Source organism: Salmo salar, chromosome 12 (genome assembly GCF_965601325.2).
Source record: "Salmo salar chromosome 12, fSalSal1, whole genome shotgun sequence".
Lineage (NCBI taxonomy): Eukaryota > Metazoa > Chordata > Actinopteri > Salmoniformes > Salmonidae > Salmo > Salmo salar.
In genome coordinates, this window is record NC_138302.1 from 81,297,794 (window position 1) to 81,318,903 (window position 21,110).

A 21,110-nucleotide genomic window follows, 5' to 3' on the forward strand; every position below is an offset into this window, starting at 1 on the left:
ACAGTACACAAAAACCTCTAGCAAACTTACCAAAACGACTCAGCTCTTTCCTGATTTGATCATCCGTAATAAACAGAGGTAAATTTGCAACTACCACTGTTGTCGAAGGGGTAGAGAGAGGTGAAACTGTCACCAACACATCCCTTACAAATATTCCACTAGCAATTAGCCTACCAACCAAATTTGCTCTTTTCATGAACACAACCACAGCTTTGTTCATTCTAGAAGCAGAATGTATAAATTCAGCTCCTACCTGTTCACCGACTGCGAACAGAACCTCCTCCACCTTAACTCCATTCTCAGGAACACACCTGAATCCATGCCTCCGCGCTAGGCTGAGAAGCCATCGCGCACACCACACCTTCCAAACCCCCAGGAAACGTACTCTGTCCTCTTCCACCCTAACTTTGAAAGAACTGTGGATACCGCTAAAACAAATATTGCATTAACCCTCCACATGAGAGGAGAGAGAGAGAGAGAGAGAGAGAGAGATATGTACAGGGCACCAAAGGTTGAGAGGGTTGTTTATGCACCATTATGCTAAACACACAGTACTGATAGAGGCCTGTGGGGGGAAAGATGTTGGATGAAAATGCAAGCAAACAGCGGGCTGTAAAATAAAGCATTACCATAGATATTGTTCAAAATGTGGATGGGGAGAAGGGTTAGTTATTAAAAATATGTTGTTTCCTTGTCAAACTGAAACACGACACAAGCAGAAGCATGTTTTAATGGTTTATGGGTGCTCTATTTTACAGTTTACATAAGAGATGTCAAGGGTATCATTGACTTTCAGTTTTCAAATGTTTCTGGACAGAACTAGAGACATGGGAAGCACATGTTGCTAGTCCACAGTTAGTGACAAGCACTATAAAAGGCTCTTTAGGGTTAGTTAAATCAAATGACACATTTCATTTATTTTATGGATAACTAGAAAGTAACATTCTGATCTAAAGAGTCGGTGACCAATTGATGTCTAGATTACTAGCTTCTTCTCAATGAATTAAAGTGTAGGTTGCTATCAATAATAGGTCACAATAAAGGGAGCAGAATGTTCGATTTGGACTGCTGGGGGGGCAAGGAGACCCCAGCTCCGCTAAAACCATTGAGAACCACATGCCGTTTTCAAGGGATTGTTAAATAAATGTTAACTATTTGGTTGTACTATCATCACCTCTTGAAGAACATAGTCAGAACTACAAATGTCTGATTATTCCATGCAAAACAATTGCGCACATTTAGCTCTCGATCGACAAAGTTATACAGCAATAACTGCATGCTTTTCATTGATCATGTCCTTTCAGATAGCCAACGTGAAGGTAGCCTTACGATGTCTCCCAATATTGGCCAACATTAATTGGATATTTGCGTGATATAAAAGTGAACTATACCTGACAAGTCTGAGTGGTTTAGGTTAATTTCCCATCCTTTGTGTGTTCCACATTTGCCGATGTACTGTTAGCTGATAATGTTAACTTTGCAAGCTACCGGTAGAAACTTTGTGCAGTTTGTTAAACATAATATTAAGTACACCTAATGTACCTTTTCTTCCAACCAACGTAGGCATACCTAGCAAAGTTAGCTAACATTATCCCCTCTTCAACATTGTTTTTATCACAATTGCTGCTGACAGACATGATAGGGTACATTGATTGATGAACCACATCAAATTGACTAGCTAGCCAATAACAGATCATGTCAATATGGCTGTTTAACAAGCTAACTTTCAGAGGATAAACTAGATGGCTAGCTATATCTAAATATTGTTTGATTTGCTTGCCATCTATAGTGGTGATGGCAGTAACGTAAGTCCGACCGACAATTTTACCAGGACGATGTCAAGCTCTTTCCAAAAGCCTAATCTCTGATGAAGCAAGCTAAAATGACATGTTGTTTGCTTAGCTAGCTAGATATGTTCCAAATGGATAGGCTACTCTGATGTTAGATCTAAATGTGGAATCATTGGAAATATGTAGTTCTGACTATGCTCTTCAGGAGGTGATGATATTTAAACCAAATAGTTATAACATTTATTTAACAATCCCTTGAAAACAGCACATAGCCAAATCGAACGCTCTACACTGTATTGTGACGTTTTATTGATAACGACCTATAGAGTTAAATATGTTGAAAGTTAACGATCCCTTCAATCTGAGCCAACTTGTATTATAATAAGCAAATCTACCAGGGAGAAGGGCAGTGGCATTTCTACTTCAACATCAGAGGCAGAACTCTTACAAAATATCTTCCTCTCTTTAATTTCATGTGACATCTACAGCAAAAGACGAGAAAACTAGAAAAACAAAACATTCCGAAAACGGTTTTCAACTAGTGCAAATATCTTACATGAATTTTTTATATGTTATGATCCTACTTAGCAACCCTAATTAGAACTGCAAAATTACTCTCAGAAAACATCTCCATGGTAGTGACTTGACCCACAAGAGTAATTTGACAATAATGTGCAATTCACAAGTGATGAGCTCCACCCCCTCCCAGCTCATGAATAGAAAGTAATCCTGATAGAGCAGCAAGACTCAGGATCCAGTCCAACAACCCTAGAATCACACTCTAACACAGTCTTTCTGCAGACAACACATGTCCACAAATGCTTAGTCAAAACAGCCATCCATTACAACTCCTCAGACACTGGTCAAAACGACCTCTCTTTGGATCTCCCCATCTCTATTAACAGGCAAAAGTCTTCCGACATGGTCTTCTTGAAAGTCTTCAGACGTAGTCTTTATTGACCATAAAGTATGCCCCCTGGGTATCTATAAAGTATGCCCCCTGGGTATCCATAAAGTATGCCCCCTGGGTATCCATAAAGTATGCCCCCTGGGTATCCATAAAGTATGCCCCTGGGTATCCATAAAGTATGCCCCTGGGTATCTATAAAGTATGCCCCCTTGGTATCCATAAAGTATGCCCCTGGGTATCCATAAAGTATGCCCCCTTGGTATCCATAAAGTATGCCCCCTGGGTATCCATAAAGTATGCCCCCTTGGTATCCATAAAGTATGCCCCTGGGTATCCATAAAGTATGCCCCCTTGGTATCCATAAAGTATGCCCCCTGGGTATCCATAAAGTCGGTAGTCCATAGTTGTTTTGGGCTGTACGTGTGACACTTTACCTCAGTGTCTCTGTCAATCAGAGTTTGTTCTTAATGGTTCTGTAGTTTTTGTCACAGCTTGGTATGAGGGGATGACTAACAGTCTTCCCTTCATCGTCAGTCTAAGTGTCTCAGTTATGATTGCCATCCTTTCTTTACATATGGAGTTAACAGTTGAGAGACTTGGTGATGTCACTGCTCAGCGATTCTCTTGCTATCGTGTGACCTAGAAAATAGAAAGCAAAGCACAGTAGATAAGAGACTTGAACCAATGACACAGAAACAATTATCTTTGAGTGACAGAGCATGCACCTCTACAATATAAAACCTCTGACAGCCCCTCCCACCGCTCACATGATGTTAGAGGGAACTGACGTTTATGAACCAGTGTATTTCCACTGTTAGTGATATCCTTCATTCTACAGGACCATCAGAGCTAGACGCCCTCAGGCATCTACACCCCTGCAACGTGGGAGTGAGAGAGACAGAAAGAAAGAAAAGAAAGAGAGTCTGCATCACACAGAGGAACGCAGAAGAAGGTCACAGATAGACGGAGGGAGAGAAAGAGGGAGACAGTCGCTGGAAGGAAGAGCTGTTGCCGTAGCATCGGCTTCGTTGCAGAAATCTCCTGTGACATCTGCCACCAAGTCTCTTAGTAACTGTGCTCCTATTCCACATTGAGCAAATGCAGAATGAATTTCCACTGATGCAGCACGGTTCTTCCTCGCCCTCCCTCCCCAATTCTTAATAGCTGATTGGTTAGACAGTCAGAGAGAGAGAGAGAGAGAAAGCGATAGAGGATGGTGATGACTTCACCTATCAGTTTTTCAGTGGTTCAAAGGCCCAGGGTCATTAATTCTAACGGTAGTCTCTTAGCGGCCATTCATCCCTCCGTCTTTCCCCTCACCAATATAATTAGGACTCTTAAATTGAAAGCCTCCATGGAACCCCTAGCCATAATGCATTCTAATGAATGCGACAGATGTTCTGCTGTTATTCCGTCTCTCTGAGCAATTACTCTTATGGTGCCTGTGTGCTCCCCACAACTGTTTTTCTTTTTATGTTTCACCTGTGAGTAAACCACACCTGCTCCATCCCACAACACACACACCCACACCCGTCCGTCAGTCAGTCCCGCAAATGAACTTTAACACATCAACAGATTAGAAAGGCTGTGAAGGATCTTCATTAAAATCAGTTTATCTCATATGAACAGCAGTGATTACCATACTGCTTGTCAGGTTTAGCGTTGCAGTGTGTACATACAGTATGCGCAGCTTGGTTTTCTCTCTGCCATTCATTTTCCATCCCTCTTGTCACATCTTTACAGACAATTAACAAACAATGCTCACTTGGTGCTCCACAGACGATTGGTTCATTTCTTCCATAGACTTTCTGTTTATGAAACATAAAGTGGGTCTTTTTGTGGTTATTTCTGATCAAAGCATTCGGTGTTTAGAGGATTAGCCTAATACACTACCGTACCTACACCTCTGCCCCAACTATGCCATCTTTAAAAAAACTGAATAGCAGTGTAAGCTTCCTCATCTTGATAGTTCCTTTACGAAACATTCATTGAGACAAAATGCTGTATGGGAAAAAAGGGTGTCAATTGAATAGACATCAAACTTTACCCAAGCTGGAGAATGTGATAGAACTGTCAGACATTTCCTAAGTACTTTGTGGACTTCATGGGTTCCTCAAGGGACACTTTCTGCTGTAGATACCGATAGGATGTTTTCTTATGTTGTTGTTTTCAGATTGCGTATTGATGAACCGCCCCCGCGGAAATCTAATTAGCATAATAACAGCATCCCCTTCATAATCCGTCAGTTTAAGCTAGAGATATCTGTTTTTAGCATGGGCTGCTTCCCAATATATCATATCCACCGGTCACCCTTCCTCTGCGGTAAAAGGTGGTAGAGCTAAAGCAGTGTTTATCAGACCACGAGACAATCCGAAAATCAGTCTTCTCACAGCATCCTAATGGTTTGGCCTGTAAAGTATTAGAACCCCTATTAGAAAGATAAGACTCTCACGAACATCATGGAGTTCTCCCCCACAAGAGTCACGGGACTCGTCTGAAGTTGGTACAGCCGATCTGTCACCTTTTGTCTGTAGCATCCGAAACATGGAATGTTGAGTCTCTCACGATCACGTACATGTAAGTTATTTTGCTCTAGGACGGTCACTAGCCTCACAAGACTAGTCTGAAGGTAGCTGGGTACCGGTTAAAAAAATGTATGGAAGTATATATGGAGATAGTTTAGTGCCTATAATACGGGGTTAAATACATGTAAAAATATATATATATATATCGTTTCCTGACCTAAATAGCTAAATGATCCTTGGTATTACCATCTTAAAACAATTCCATATGTTAGCTTAGTAGAACTCCCCCCACAGCTTAGAATCTGAAGGAATAATGAAGGAATGTTATTTTGTCATTATCAAAGACTGTAAATGAATTAGTGGCTAAATAATAATCATACAGTAGAAACTGAAGCTCAAGTATTCTTCAGTTACACCTTCAGTAATGACCGACAAGGTCTCTTTTCGCCCCGTCATCCACCCACACACACACACACACACACACACACACACACACACACACACACACACACACACACACACACACACACACACACACACACACACACACACACACACACACACACACACACACACACACACACAGTGGAAAAGGACCCAGTCTTCTCACTTTGGTGGTTTTGACTTTGTTCCCAGTACTGCAGGACCAGCCGGTAAGGTCAGGGAGCACCTTACACTCCTCTCCCTCCATGCAGGGGTTCATCTGACACCACCACTTCTGAATCACGATGGAGGCTGGAGGAGGGGACAGGAGAGAGAGAGAGCACTGAGAGACCTGATACTGAGAGGATGGAAAGTACAGGGCAGAGCAGTGTGCAGGAGAGAATAGATTCAATAGAGAGGAGAGTAACCTGGAAGTAGGAGTAGATTGGCTCAGCCACAGTCAGTATGTTTTTATACATTGATATGGCACAAAAGCAGACAACCACCTGTTAAAACCACAAAAGCTTTTGCCAGCATTCTATCCAAAAAGCCTATTAAGTGAACATTGTGAAATGAAAACATTTCAAAGTCAAACCTTTTTGCCCTCTGTGTTTGGCAAGAATCTACGCATAAAAGCTGGTTTTGAATCAGGATTAAAAGGTATTATTTTCCCTCAAGGCTTTTGCATGTCACATAATCAATATCACCTGGTGCTGAAGAGCTGTTAAAAAGCCAGAAGCACTTTCACAATACTGGCTGCCAGACAATGGGAAGTTGTGTGTGCCAATAACAACCTTGAAATATTTCAATCTAACATGAAAGGTGTCCGTTCAAGACTCTCAACTTTATAAACATGATCTCTTTGATTGGTATGATGTCAGATCAGACAAAAGTAATATGACTGGACAGCACATTCAACCGCTTTTCTCAAATAAAATGAATCAAACACGCACACACACGCACGCACGCACGCACGCGCACCCACCCACCCACCCACCCACCCACCCACACACACACACACACACACACACACACACACACACACACACACACACACACACACACACACACACACACACACACACACACACACACAGCAAATAGACAAACAGATTTGTCTTTACAGCAAAAAGAGTATGTGTATGATGTATTTGATGTTAACCTATCAATATCACCCCCACTATGCACTGACACAGATATTTACTTCGGTGCAGAGTTTCCTCTCACTCTGATTATCTACTTTCAGTGGAGGCTAGTCAGTGATCCATCCAATCTGACCTGTCTAGACGGTGAGATGGCCAAAACCAGGCAGAAGGATCTGTCTCCATCCATCCATCTATTCTTCCTTTTATACTGGTATGGGAGGATTGGAGAGTCATGGTGTGAACTCTCCAGCATGTATCCAACTTTGATAAACCAATCAATTAAAAGAGGCAAATGATAGTTGTTTAGAGGGAGTCTGCCATAGAGTCCTGTTATAAGGCCTATTGTTCCTCACAAAGGGAGGAGGGGGTGAAATCTGCAGCAAAATGGGCTTTAAATGGAATTATGCAAAAAAACACGAGCAAATCCTCTCAAGCGTCATGTAAGAACCCCCGACTGAGAGAGAGAGAGAGAGAGATGACGGGAAGAGTTCACCAAGACTGTGTCTTACCAAAGAGAGAGAGAGGGGAAGAGAGAGAGGGAGCGAGAGAGAGAGAGAGAAATATTGAAATTGTGAAATTGAGGGTGAAATTGAGGAAGAGATAGACACAGAGGAGAAGAAAGAGAAACAGAGAGAGAGAGAGAGAGCGTAAACGAGGGAGAGAAAGGAAGAAACCATTCAAGAAGACAAAGACTCCCCTCAATAAATGACGCTAAGCCTGGCAGAGCACTCCAGAGAACATGCTGTTATGATGCATGAGCTCCGTGACAGTAAGTAGTTCTAAAAACCAATGACTGTGTAATGGTCGTTAATGTTTCCATTATGGTGTCTGCCGTGGTGCTTTACGCTACCACCATGTTATTTAGAGTTAATGAGTATGGCCTGGAGAAGAGCCATTACAGTTGGAGTTCTTCACCTCAGGTTCTACAGAGTGGGCGGGGAGGCTGTGACATCGCAGACCTGCCTGTTATTCTGTAGAATGGACGGGAGTGGCTAATAGCTCATGTCATTGGAGGGTCAGAGGCTATTGGATAGATAGCAACAACAAGGCACCAGAGAGGAGCAGTGGTGAACCATGATAATGAAGAGAAGTACTGAGAGGTGCTGACATGGACTAGTTCATTTTCATAGCCTACCTGTTCATCAAAGGCTACCACTCAGCTACATAAATCCATGCACTGCACTTACACATCCCTGATTCATTTAATTGATGTACAAACACACAAAGCGATAAAGTTTGGGATCTATGTCTGGAAATATGAACCAAACTTTTCCTAATCTCTTCTCCAAGAGATCCATCTCTCTTCATCAGCAGTCTGTGATGAGTCAGTCTAATGACAGAATTACCACCATTATCTGACAGAGAGCAGAGCAGCGTGTTGCTAGCTGCCCTCCAGAAGCCATACTCCACATAACATTAAACATTTGACTACTGGAGCTTCACTCAGAAATGAGTCGAAACTTCTCTAGGAAATGTCTCAGTAACTCTGCTGAAAGCAGATGTCAATGGCACCTTCCATGAATGCCGTGGCAATGAGTGACTTAGTGTTGTCTTCCCAAATCCCTGGGTTTGTGGCTTGTCTCAGGGTGTGTCTATCTAAATATGGTATGTGGGGGAGCCATACCTGAAGTCTGCCTAGAGGATTACACAGAGATGATGTCAATCCACCGCAGCACTGACAAATGTCACAGGTCACAGCAGATTCATTCAGCCTGTGAATACACTGCCTGTCAAAACATCAGGTTAAGTGTGTGTCTCTGTGTGTGCAGAGACAGATTCAGACTCACAATGCCATACACACACACACGCGCACACCTGAGCGTAATCACATAGACGAACAGCGGGGTCGCATTAGTTAAGAGAAAACCAGCATTGAGGAGAGAGCTCAATAACACAGCACCTCACACAGAGTCCCCCATCGAAGCCAAGCTCAGCGATAACAATCTAAATCCATTCACGCTGCTCTATTAGATTATGCCTGCCTCTCCTCCCCCACTCTGCACTGCTGAGCCTGAAATGGCCTGATTTAGATCCATATTGACTTGGCTGGTAATGCTGACTTTGACACAGGATAATGTTGTAGAATAATGTAGAATAATCCAGTGCAGGCACTGAGCGCCCAAGTCTCCACATGGACATCCCTACGGAGCATCCTGATAAATAGAGGTGATCTCCTCAACCTTTGCTTATTGGCCATTATGCGTTTCACCCCAGAGACTGAATTTAAGAGCCGTGAGCTGCCTGCAGCAGGAATGAAGTCATCAGGGGACTTCCCACCCTCTGCTTCTACCTCCAACCCAGACGTTATTAACCACCACACTGCTAAAAACAGTATTTCCCATGTAAAGCCCAAAGGGAATGCACTTCAAGAAAATAACAAAAGAAGAGGGAAAAAGCGGTGATATTCTGATATACAGTAATCCAGGAAAATGTTAGCTGGTGCTCTTTAATAATCTATCATATTGATAATAGGTGGGACTTAACGACCAGTAATGGACCAGACCATTCAGCACATATCTCTTTCATTGACCATCAGTAATGGACTGACTATTTTCAGAATGTCTTTCCAATGTAGAGCTGTTGGAAACTGCAGTCTTTTACATTTAATGGAGATGTCCCTCACCTGAACCTTAGAACACTCATCACCAGTACACCAGAGAAGGTGAGGGGAAGGCCATCTGGCTGGTGACAGAGTATGGACGTCAGTCTGCCGAGGATACTTTATGGTTCTGAGCCGTTAGTGATGTGCCACTCACACAGTGGAGACAGTATCTATAGTGATAGTTTGTTATATAAAACATGTTTTACTGCACTTCACCTTTAGAATCATGAACTATCTAACTATATAGGCCTACAAACATTTAGGGGGGAGAGATTGAGAGAGAAAAGAAAGAGACTTGTACTGCAACAGTATATGTTAACTGAGGGTCAAAGTTTAACACAGCAGCACCTAAAGATTGGAAAGCGACTTCGGTCATCCGCCCTCTTCAAAGGGGGAGACGCTCTAGACCCAAACTGTTACAGACCTATATCCATCCTGCCCTGCCTTTCTAAAGTCTTCGAAAGCCAAGTGAACAAACAGATCACCGACCATCTGAAATCCTACCGTACCTTCTCCGCTATGCAATCCGGTTTCCGAGCTGGTCATGATGGTACCTCAGCCATGCTCAAGGTACTAAACGATATCATAAACACCATCGATAAAAAAAACAGTACTGTGCAGCCGTCTTCATCGACCTGGCCAAGGCTTTCGACTCTGTCAATCACCGTATTCTTATCGGCAGACTCAACAGCCTTGGTGTCTCTAATGACTGCCTCGCCTGGTTCACTAACTACTTCTCAGACAGAGTTCAGTGTGTCAAATCGGAGGGCCTGTTGTCCGGACCCCTGGCAGTCTCTATGGGGGTACCACAGGGTTCAATTCTCTGGCCGACTCTTTTCTCTGTATATATCAAGATGTTGCTATTGCTGCGGTTGATTCCTTGATCCACCTCTTCGCAGACGACACCATACTGTATACATCTGGCCCTTCTTCAGACACTGTGTTAACAAACCTCCAAACAAGCTTTGATGCCATACAACACTCCTTCCGTGGCCTCCAACTGCTCTTAAACGCTAGTAAAACTAAATACATGCTCTTCAACCGATCGCTGTCCATGCCCGCCGACCCGCCTAGCATCACTACTCTGGACGGTTCTGACTTAGAATATATGGACAACTATAAATACCTAGGTGTCTGGCTAGACTGTAAACTCTCCTTCCAGACTCATATTAAGCATCTCCAATCCAAAATTAAATCTAGAATCGGCTTCCTATTTCGCAACAAAGCCTACTTCACTCATGCTGCTAAACATACCCTCGTAAAACTGACTATCCTGCCAATCCTTGACTTCGGCGATGTCATTTATAAAATATCCTCCAACACTCTACTCAGCATTTTGGATGCAGTTTATCACAGTGCCATCCGTTTTGTCACCAAAGCCCCATATACTACCCACCATTGAGACCTGTATGCTCTCGTTGGCTGGTCCTCGCTACATATTCGCCGCCAAACTCACTGGCTGCAGGTCAGTGCTAGGCAAAGCTCCACCTTATCTCAGCTCACTGGTCACCATAGCAACATCCACCCATAGCATGCGCTCCAGCAGGTATATTTCCCTGGTCATCCCCAAAGCCAACACCTCCTTTGGCCGCCTTTCCTTCCAGTTCTCTGCTGTCAATGACTGGAACGAATTGCAAAAATCACTGAAGTTGGAGACTCCCTCACTAACTTCAAACATCGGCTGTCAGAGCAGCTTACCGATCGCTGCAGCTGTACACAGCCCATCTGTAAATAGCCCATCCAACCTACTACCTATCTCATCCCCATATTTGCTTTTTGTTTTTTCTGCTCTTTTGCACACCAGTATTTCTACTTGCACATCCTCATCTGCACATCTATCACTCCAGTGTTAATTGCTAAATTGTAATTACTTCGCCACTATGGCCTATTTATTGCCTTACCTCCTTACTTAATTTGCACATACTGTATACAGATTTTCTATTGTGTTATTGACTGTACGTTTGTTTATCCCATGTGTAACTGTGTTGTTGTTTTTGTTGCACTGCTTTGCTTTATCTTGGCCAGGTCACAGTTGTAAATGAGAACTTGTTCTCAACTGGCCTACCTGGTTAAATAAAGGTGAAATAAATACAAAATAAAAAAAACATTGGAGTTCTCAGTCCAGTCAGTCAACCCTCATAGAGAGCTGCCCCAGAGGGACTACACCATAACATCATGGAGGATAGTGGAAAGAGCCTCTCTCTTTCTCCATTACCTGAGAGGCCACAGTGCCTGGCTGCAGACTCTAATGATATTTTAATAGCCATGTCCACAGTGGATTAGCTCCCTCTGACATTGTTAATGTTAGGAGGGAAAAGCGCTTTTCTGTGTACTGTATGTATGTGTATTAATTCAGGGTTTTGGCTCTTAATCAATACCTAACATACATCAAATCATAGTTATATTATTTCTCTTCATCATTATTTTCTATCAGGTTAAAAGACTAAAGATGCATGACAAATCTCTGGCTTCTCCCTATCTTTGGGTACCAGCAGTCTACTACAAGACATATGACTGGTAAAGAGTGTCCTCTATTGGTCAGCTATAGGGAAAGCATCTCATATATTTGATGTGTGTGAAAAGGAATACAGAGAAAAAAGCATTCATATGACAACATTCATACCATGATCACTATGCAATAGTTTATGTAAGTATTGTTGTTGAACATTGACAGTGTTACGGTAGTTTGTCATAAAATGACATAATTTACAAGTAACAACTGTACTTCATAACTGTAAGATGCCCTTGATTTGCAAATCTCCCATCAGTCCAATGCTTTTGTTCTTCATACACAGTACAATGACAAAGTCCCCCTCCAAGGTCTCCACATCTGCATCTGAGACATAAAGCAGCTTTTTGACTGGAGGTTCAGTCTTCACTGGAGCTGACCTGACCATGCCAGCCTAGAACAACCTCTTTCTAAGGAAAGAGACGCATGGAAGAAGCTAAACAGAGACATTAATGCTAGAGTCTGAGGTTACTTTACCAGTCGCTGCGGGTCTGTCTGTCTACACATTTCTGTTCTGTTTGATTCATCCTCTCCGCTCACGTACGTGAAACCTATCTATTTTCCACTGGAGGGGGGTTAATGCATCTGGATTGGTTGTGAGACAGAGCTGAGTGTGTGTGTGTGTGTGTGTGTGTGTGTGTGTGTGTGTGTGTGTGTGTGTGTGTGTGTGTGTGTGTGTGTGTGTGTGTGTGTGTGTGTGTGTGTGTGTGTGTGTGTGTGTGTGTGTGTGTGTGTGTGTGTGCGTGTGTGTGCTTGTGCATGCGTGCGTGCGTGCGTGCGTGTATGAGGGGTGATAAAGGCCATAAATGAACTGGAGGGGACGACTGAACGTCTTACTAACACCATGATGAAGTTGTGAATAAAAATATATACTGCACGTTTGCTTGTGAAAGCATGTAATTTTAATATTTTGTTATTATTATTTGTATTATTTTTATTATCCAATACATTGAGCCACAGCCTAGAACTGGATGCATGTGTGTAGCAGGCTAACCGGTATTATCCAAAGTGCAGGCCCAGAGCTTGGCTGTTTGTGCGTCTCCGCGGCAGCAGTGACAATATCAGGACCATGGCCGAACTCTCGGCCAAATTGATAATTGATAACAACCGAAATTAATGAATTTACTTTAGGAAAATGTCTTAATGGACATTGAGAGAATTAGCAAACTCACACACATCAAAAGGACCCATCAATCAAAGCCACCAGCGCAACTCAAACACACATCAGCAAATCTCATTTGTGACCGACTGGCTCGATTCGGTCTTACGTAGCAACATTTGAAATGGTGTTTTTTTCATTGAATAAAAGTAGAGACTCAAAGCTAGAAAATTCTATATCATACACTACAGTTGAGAAACAATGGGAAAGTCATTCTCCTTTGAAAGTAGATAAACTTGTAACCTCACTTTTGAGAAAATGTCCCTTGAATGTTTTGGTACACCTATTGAGATGTCTTCTTTGTCTACACCTATTCAGCATCGTTCACACCCTCTTAAGCTTTAGCCTCACCCAGCTTTTTAAGGATTCACATGTGAGGTGTAACGCCCTGGCCATAGAGAGGGTTTTTTTGTTCTTTATTTTGGTTAGGCCAGGGTGTTACATTGGGTGGGCGTTCTATGTTCTTTTTCTAGGTTTCTTGTATTTCTTTGTTTTGGGCCGTGTGTGACTCCCAGTCAGGCACAGCTGAAGTTGTTGTTGATTGGGAGTCACACATAAGGAGCAGGTTTTTCCTTTGGGTTTTGTGGGGGATTGTTTTCTGTCTCGTTCGTTTTGACCAGACAGGACTGTTAGCTTTCGTTGCTGTTTGATGTTTTGCTATTAGTGGTTCATTTTATTAAATATTTATAATGAATCCACAACCTCCGCTGCATCTTGGTTTTCTTGCGATGACAGCCGTTACATGAGGCCATGTACTAAACAACCAAAGATTTCAAGACTAAAGGCTGGTTTATTCTATGGTTGTGTTCGTAAATTCAATCTGGAGTGCCAGAGTGTGCTCAGAGTGCTCTCTGGCCGTTCGGAGCATTCAGAGTGCACACTGGACGAGAAGTAGGATTGATCTGAGCATTCTAACCTAACAACAACAGTCAAGCACCCAAGCTAACAGGCTACTGTTGGCTGGCTTGCTAGCTACTTCCAGACACAAATGAGAGAACAGCTCACTCTGACCATTTTACTCACCATAGCAAAGCTGGTTAGGCTGTTTTTATGTTATCCGGAGCATTGGTGACTGCAACTGTGGTGCTGGCAACAATTTATTTCTGTTTTTTTTGCCAACGTTTACTGACACCGGCCAAATTCAATGGGTGTTGAGCGTTCATAAATTTGTCTGTTATTCTGCGCTCTGGCACACGCAGACGAGTGCTCTAAAATCAGAGTAGATAGCCAAAGCGAATTTACCAGCTATGTCTATCGACAGTTGTCGCAGTGACATCATGGACATTCTATTAAAATGGTTACTTTCATAGTGGAGTCTTTTGTTTAGACATGTAGCTAGCTAGCTAAACAATTAACCATAATCCCAACTCATAACATTACTACCATGCATGAATCTGCAGGTAGCTAACCAACCATGTCAATGTTAGCTAGCTAACATTAGGCTATAACTAGCAATGCAAATGGCTCTGAGCTACAAATAATATTACTACACAGATCATACACATAATGTTAGCTAACTAGCAAGCCAGCTAACATTAGCTAGCTAGCTAGCAGTACGCTTTAACTCGAAATTAAAATAACTTTCTGACAAAATTAGAATCGTGTAAAATCTGAAAATGTAGCTAGCTAGACTATCTTACCCGTATACATGGAAGGACGCTTCTCCCGCTCTGTCACGGATTCCATGGTTGGCTTAATTTGAAGATGTAATTCGGAGACAGGTGTTTTATACAACAGCCTTCTGTGTGTCTCTTTTCGACTTTGTCTGCATATTTGCAATCAAATGCCAGAATTTTCTCCATCTCCTTAGCTATCATAGTCGAATTCCACCGTTCATTCAACTGATTTCATAACTCGGTCCTCCAGAAAGTGGAGAGCAACACCTTTGCAGTTCTACTACATGATATATATTTTTTAAAGCAACATTAGAAAAGATTACCGACAAATACTGACCAGCTCATGTGATAGACAGAAGCGCGCTACATGGTAGACCAATCTGAACTCATCTCTCAGCATGTCTAGCCTGCCCATTTTATCAGGCAATCATGGCTAGCGGGAAGGTTCCTGACTTTTTCTGTGGCTAAACTAATTAGGCTCGTAATTTAACAATTTATTTGTATTTACAGATTGCATACAAGTTTGTTATTAAGTCTAGTGGCGCAGCGGTCTAAGGTACTGCATCTCAGTGCTAAAGGCATCACTACAGACTACAGATCCTGGTTTGATCCCGCGCTCGTGATCGGGAGTCCCATAGGGCGGTGCACAATTGGCCCAGCGTCGTCTGGTTAGGGGGCGGTTTGGCCAGGGTTGGCCATCAATGTAAAATAAAAATGTGTTCTTAACTGTCTTGCCCAGTTAAATAAAGGTTTGATAAAAAATTAAATACAAAAATAAGGCACATGAAAGTTCATATGTTCCAGAAGGCATTACTGCCCAAAAAAAACGCATTTTGATTTAAAAAAAAGTTTACGTTCAAATGGCACTCCTGTGAAGTAGTGACGCCCGACATACAGCTAGTTTCCTGAAATGAGTCACAGTTATCCTTTCCTAAAAATGTTGGCCATTAAAAACCTATCGGCCTATAGGATAATGCTAAAACAATGTAGCCTATCAAATTAATTGACAAGGAAAGTTTTAAGGGGGATAGACAGCTATGCGATAATAGCATATGATGAAGATGACATGTACAACCATTAGACATTTTAGTGTGATTATGCTGATTGCTGACATCACATTTTAATTTATGTTTATGATAGGCCAATCTAAATCTTTCTCCAGCGGAGATTTTTTGTCTCTGACTTGCATAGCACATGCTCAGGTCATATGGCAGCATAGGGCTATGAACAATAGATTAATATATGAATTACCCACATGTTTTATTAAGACATCGCTCTGTTTTCACTGTTCCCTTCTTGCACAATTCATGTATCTCCACTGGCATCAGTTCGACTGGCCTCTCTCTCTTCTCCTCTCTCTCTCTTCCTCTCTCTCTTCCCCCTCTCCTCTCTCTCTCTCTTCCCCTCTCCTCTCTCTCTGCCCCTCTCCTCTCTCTCTTCCCCTCTCCTCTCTCTCTTCCCCTCTCCTCTATCTCTTCCTCTCTCTCTTCCCCTCTGCTCTCTCTATTCCCCTCTCCTCTCTATCTTCCCCTCTCCTCTCTCTCTTCCCCTCTCCTCTCTCTCTTCCCCTCTTCTCTCTCTATTCCCCTCTCCTCTCTCTATTCCTAATAGCTCTTGTACCGAATGAGTAGCCTATCGCTCAATGTGATGTAAGCAGGCATTCATTACTCAAGGCATTAGGTGGTCACAGAATTTATCATAGTTTACCAAAACCTTGTAGATAGCTTAGTTAAGAAGAAGTTTGGATTGGATAAGCCAATACGGCAAAAACAGAGGCAGACAAACACCTTATTAATTTTTTTACTAAATGCATGGATATCATGAATAAAGACGTAATTAGACCAAAAAGTTTCTGGGACAAACTTACAAAATGAATTTAGAAGTGTATGAATGTCAAAATTCAATGTGATACATCTGCTGTTACTTAACGATGATAGCTCCTTGAATCTCTCAATCAATCAGAGACGATTACTTCTCGCAGGCAGGCAGCACTGACGCAAAACAAAAATATGTTGGCAATCTCCCCACTCTATCCCAATTCACCAGTGGTTACAGTTACTATTGGGAGTTATAACATTAGAATTATCGACAGCGAGAATGAATGGTGCTAGTCAAAGAACAATTGGACAAATATACTTGACTTTGTAAAGAATAATCTTAGCTAAAGCACAACACATACAAACAAACAATCTATAAAATAAATGATTGGTCACATACACATATTTAGCAGATGTTATTGCAGGTGTAGCGAAAAGCCCAACACATACATACAAACAAAAACAAACAAACAAAAATATATATATACAGTATATATATACAGTTGGAGTCAGAAGTTTACATACACTTAGGTTGGAGTCATTAAAACAACTTTTTCAACCACTCCACAAATTTCTTGTAAACAAACTGAGTTTTGGCAAGTTGGTTAGGACATCTACTTTGTGCATGACGCAAGTAATTTTTCCAACAATTGTTTACAAACAGATTATTTCACTTATCATTCACTGTATCACAATTCCAGTGGGTCAGAAGTGTACACTAAGATGAACAGGTTGGAAAATTGCAGAAAATTATATTATGGCTTCAGAAGCTTCTGATAGGCTAAATTACATAATTTGAGTCAATTGGAGGTGTACCTGTTGATGTATTTCAAGGCCTACCTTCAAACTCAGTGCCTCTTTGCTTGAAATCATGGGAAAATCTAAATAAATCAGCCAAGACCTTCAGAAAAAAATGTGTAGACCTCCACAAGTCTGGTTCATCCTTGGGAGCAATTTCCAAACACCTGAAGGTACCACGTTCATCTGTACAAACAATAGTACGCAAGTATAAACACCATGGGACCACGCAGCTGTCATACCGGTCAGGAGGAGACGCGTTCTGTCTCCTAGAGATGAACGTACTTTGGTGGGAAAAGTGCAAATCAATCCCAGAACAACAGCAAAGGATCTTGTGAAGATGCTGGAGAAAACAGGTACAAAGTATCTATATCCACAGTAAAACAAGTCCCATATAGACATAACCTGAAAGGCCACTGAGCAAGGAAGAAGCCACTGCTCCAAAACTGCCATAAGAAAAGCCCGACTACGGTTTGCACTGCACATGGGGACAAAAATCATACTTTTTGGAGAAATGTCCTCTGGTCTGATGAAACAAAATTAGAACTGTTTGGCCATAATGACCATTGTTACAGTATGTTTGGAGGAAAAAGGGGGAGGCTTGCAAGCCAAAAGAACACCATCCCAACCGTGAAGCACGGGGGTGGCAGCATCATGTTGTGGTGGTGCTTTGCTGCAGGAGGGACTGGTGCATTTCACAAAATAGATGGCATCATGAGGATGGAAAATTCTGTGGATATATTGAAGCAACATCTCAAGACATCAGTCAGGAAGTTAAAGCTTGGTCGCAAATGGGTCTTCCAAATGGACAATGACCCCAAGCATACTTCCAAAGTTGTGGCAAAATGGCTTAAGGACAACAAGGTCAAGTTATTGTAGTGGCCATCACAAGCCCTGACCTCAATCTTACAGAAAATGTGTGGGCAGAACTGAAAAAGCGTGTGCTTTTCTTTTCTAGTGATAAAGTCCTGTAATTTAGCATCCGCATCATCTGACCACTCCCACTGGTACTTCCTGTTTGAGTTTTTGCCTGTAAGCAGGAATCAGGAGGATATAGTTACAGTCAGATTTGCCAAATTGAGAGCGAGGGAGAGCTTTGTATGTGTCTCTATGTGTGCAGTAAAGGTGATCTAGAGTTTTGTCACCTCTATTTGCACAGGTGACATGATGGAAAACAATTGCTGAAATGGATTTCAGTTTCCCTGCATTAAAATCAATGGCCACTAGGAGCACTGCCTCTTGATGTGCATCTTCTTGTTTGCTTACGGCCCTATACAGCTCATTGATTGCGATCTTAGTGCCAGCATCGGTTTGTGATAGTAAATAGACAGCTACAAAAAATATAGATGAAACTGTTTTGGTAAATAGTAGGTAAATCATGAGGTCCTTCTAAATCAGGCGTAGCCTGCGTGCAACGTTAAGCTTGACTATGTTGTTTGAGATCAATTGTTTTGTACTGTTTTAACTAACAACGTTTTTAAATATCATGGAAAGAACAAATAGTTTAATGAAAAAAGAGCTGTTGTGTTTATATCTACTATTTAGGACGTACATATGGGTATTCGGACATGGCCACTCAGTGGCTCTGTCTCTCCCTCCAGGGCAGAAACCCTCAGAGCCAACAGACGGCAATGGAAGTTCGATCAAAATGATCCCTGGGTTTTCTCTCACTAGCATCGCTAAAACAACTCCATCCCATTCATAACTTAATCTCGCTCCATTTTTCCATCAATCCATCCGTCTCTCTCACATACACATACAACCCCCTTCCACACACATCAACAAACACACACGAACACACACCTTTTACTGCAATCTTTTTTATAAATAAATATAATATTTCTTGATAGTGCAGGGTCTTATTTGTTTTAACATAATCCAACAATGTTGAGTCTAGTGATATGACAAAGTGCAAGAGATTTCTTCTATGAACATCTGGTATATGGTGGAAAGGCTTGAATAGATGTGAAATGGAATGTTTTCCCAAATTAAATTCCTTTTAAACATCAGGCTGACAGATGTAGTATATTTCCCGCAACAGTGCAGAATAATCCTCCAGCACCTGCATTAGTCTGCTGTGGCCCTAACCTTTAATGTTACATGATATACTAAAGACAGGATGGGGGACAGACTACTGTGCACAACAGAGAAATACAGACCCACTTTATCATGAAGTAGAGAGCTAAAGCACTTTGTGAGACTATTCAAGCTCGTGCCAGCTTCCTGTGTCTGGCTGTGAGGTGAATTCATCAAGACCTTCAAACACAGCTCTGGTGTGATCTTCACACACACACCCACACAATGTATGTTTACCTTCCACACAGGAGGGCCTGGTTCTGGTTGTGCCAGCGACCTGGCCTGGGAAACAGGAGCACTTGACGGTCTGAGAACGCTCCTCAATCTTGTTCTTATTACAACAGCGGTGGATGGCCACCACCTCACACGTCCCCTGCTTCACCTGGTAGGAGGCTGAGAGAGAGAGAGAGAGAGAGAGAGAGAGAGAGAGAGAGAGAGAGAGAGAGAGAGAGAGAGGAGAGAGAGAGAGAGAGAGAGAGAGAAATAACATTGTTCAATGTGGTTGCTGGTGCAGTAGTATTTCAATATTTGCACTTAAAAACAGCCACTTCTATCAAAATACAATAATGGACAAAACCACACATTGAGTATTCAGAGTTTTTACAATAGAAAAAAACTGTTGAATTATTTACAGTTGTATAAACACAAGGAATTATTCTAAAGAGGCAGACAGTTTCAATTTCAATATAAGAGTAACTGCAGTTATGCCGACACCCAGGTCCTTTCTCAGCTCAACAGCATCATTAACATTAAAAGCCTGACCTTTCATTGTGTGCAGGGTTATCTTCTAAAGAAAATTCTACTAACGTTATTTAAATGAGGATATAATCAAACCAAAAGTTTTTCTTAGTCATAGTACAGCTTTTTTTAATAACTTTGGTGCAATTTTCACCAGTATGTGGTGCATTTTAACAATTCTAAGCGCAAAATTGCTTGTGTTTAAAAACTCTACATTCTTAGCAAAAAAGGTGCTATCTAGAACCTAACATGGTTCTTTGGCTGTCCCCATAGGAGAACCCTGTGAAGAACCATTTTTGGTTCCAGGTAGAACCCTTTTGGATTCCATGTAGGACCCTTTCCACATAGGGTTCTACATGGAACAAAAAAGTGTTCTCTTTGGAACCAAAGAGGGCTCTCCTACGGGGAAGCCATAGGAGAGTGTAAGCATATTTTCAACTGACTAAGCACAAACAAATTCACAAAGTAACTTGTTCACTGCAATAAAAATAGATCTTTCAATTTGGATACATGATCAATTTACTGTAAGTATCTGCTTTCAAAATGCAATATAGTAGTCAATTTAGACTACTTTTGATATGATTTTCTTGTCATTTGTTAACAATACAATGAACTATCACCTAATCAAACTACTAAAAACGGATAACTACTGAGCCATTATGTAGTGCCTAGTTAATGCATTTAGTTTGATAACTGCTGAACACTGTACATTTCTATATTTCTACTTCATAAATGTAGCAATTTTATGTTGAAGGGAAACCAAATCATATATAGATGTGGCTGTAAATACTACATCATCATTCTACATCATTATCAGTTACAAAGTGTAAAGAGTCACTCTATGTGCTATCATTTGGAATGATATTGTAGTGTACAATGCGCTGCTGAAATACCTGGGTTGTATTTAATATATTCCACTCATTATCTGAATTTCATTGATACACTGTAAGCTGATGAATGTCAAGCAGAGAGACAGGGGATATATTATCAGTTGACAAGTCA

General features: G+C 41.7%; 1 protein-coding gene across 1 annotated transcript; it reads right to left on the reverse strand.

The window, feature by feature from the left end:
• Window positions 1-722: 722 nt before the first annotated feature.
• LOC106565834 (chemokine-like protein TAFA-4) lies at window positions 723-20,139 on the reverse strand. Its single transcript, XM_082959568.1, has 4 exons — window positions 20,133-20,139; window positions 19,608-19,763; window positions 5,836-5,960; window positions 723-3,339 (listed from the first exon to the last, which is right to left on the reverse strand). Exons 1-4 carry the CDS (start codon window positions 20,137-20,139, stop codon window positions 3,328-3,330), a joined length of 300 nt encoding a protein of 99 aa, XP_082815694.1. The 3' UTR covers window positions 723-3,327.
• Between the last annotated feature and the right edge of the window lie 971 nt (window positions 20,140-21,110).

Bases quoted from the DNA above. Each gene is read 5' to 3' on its own strand.
- LOC106565834 (XM_082959568.1), bottom strand. The intron at 5,961-19,607 runs GTAAACATACAT...CCCCTCCTCCAG, and splicing joins CAGGCCCTCCTGTGTGGAAG to CCTCCATCGTGATTCAGAAG.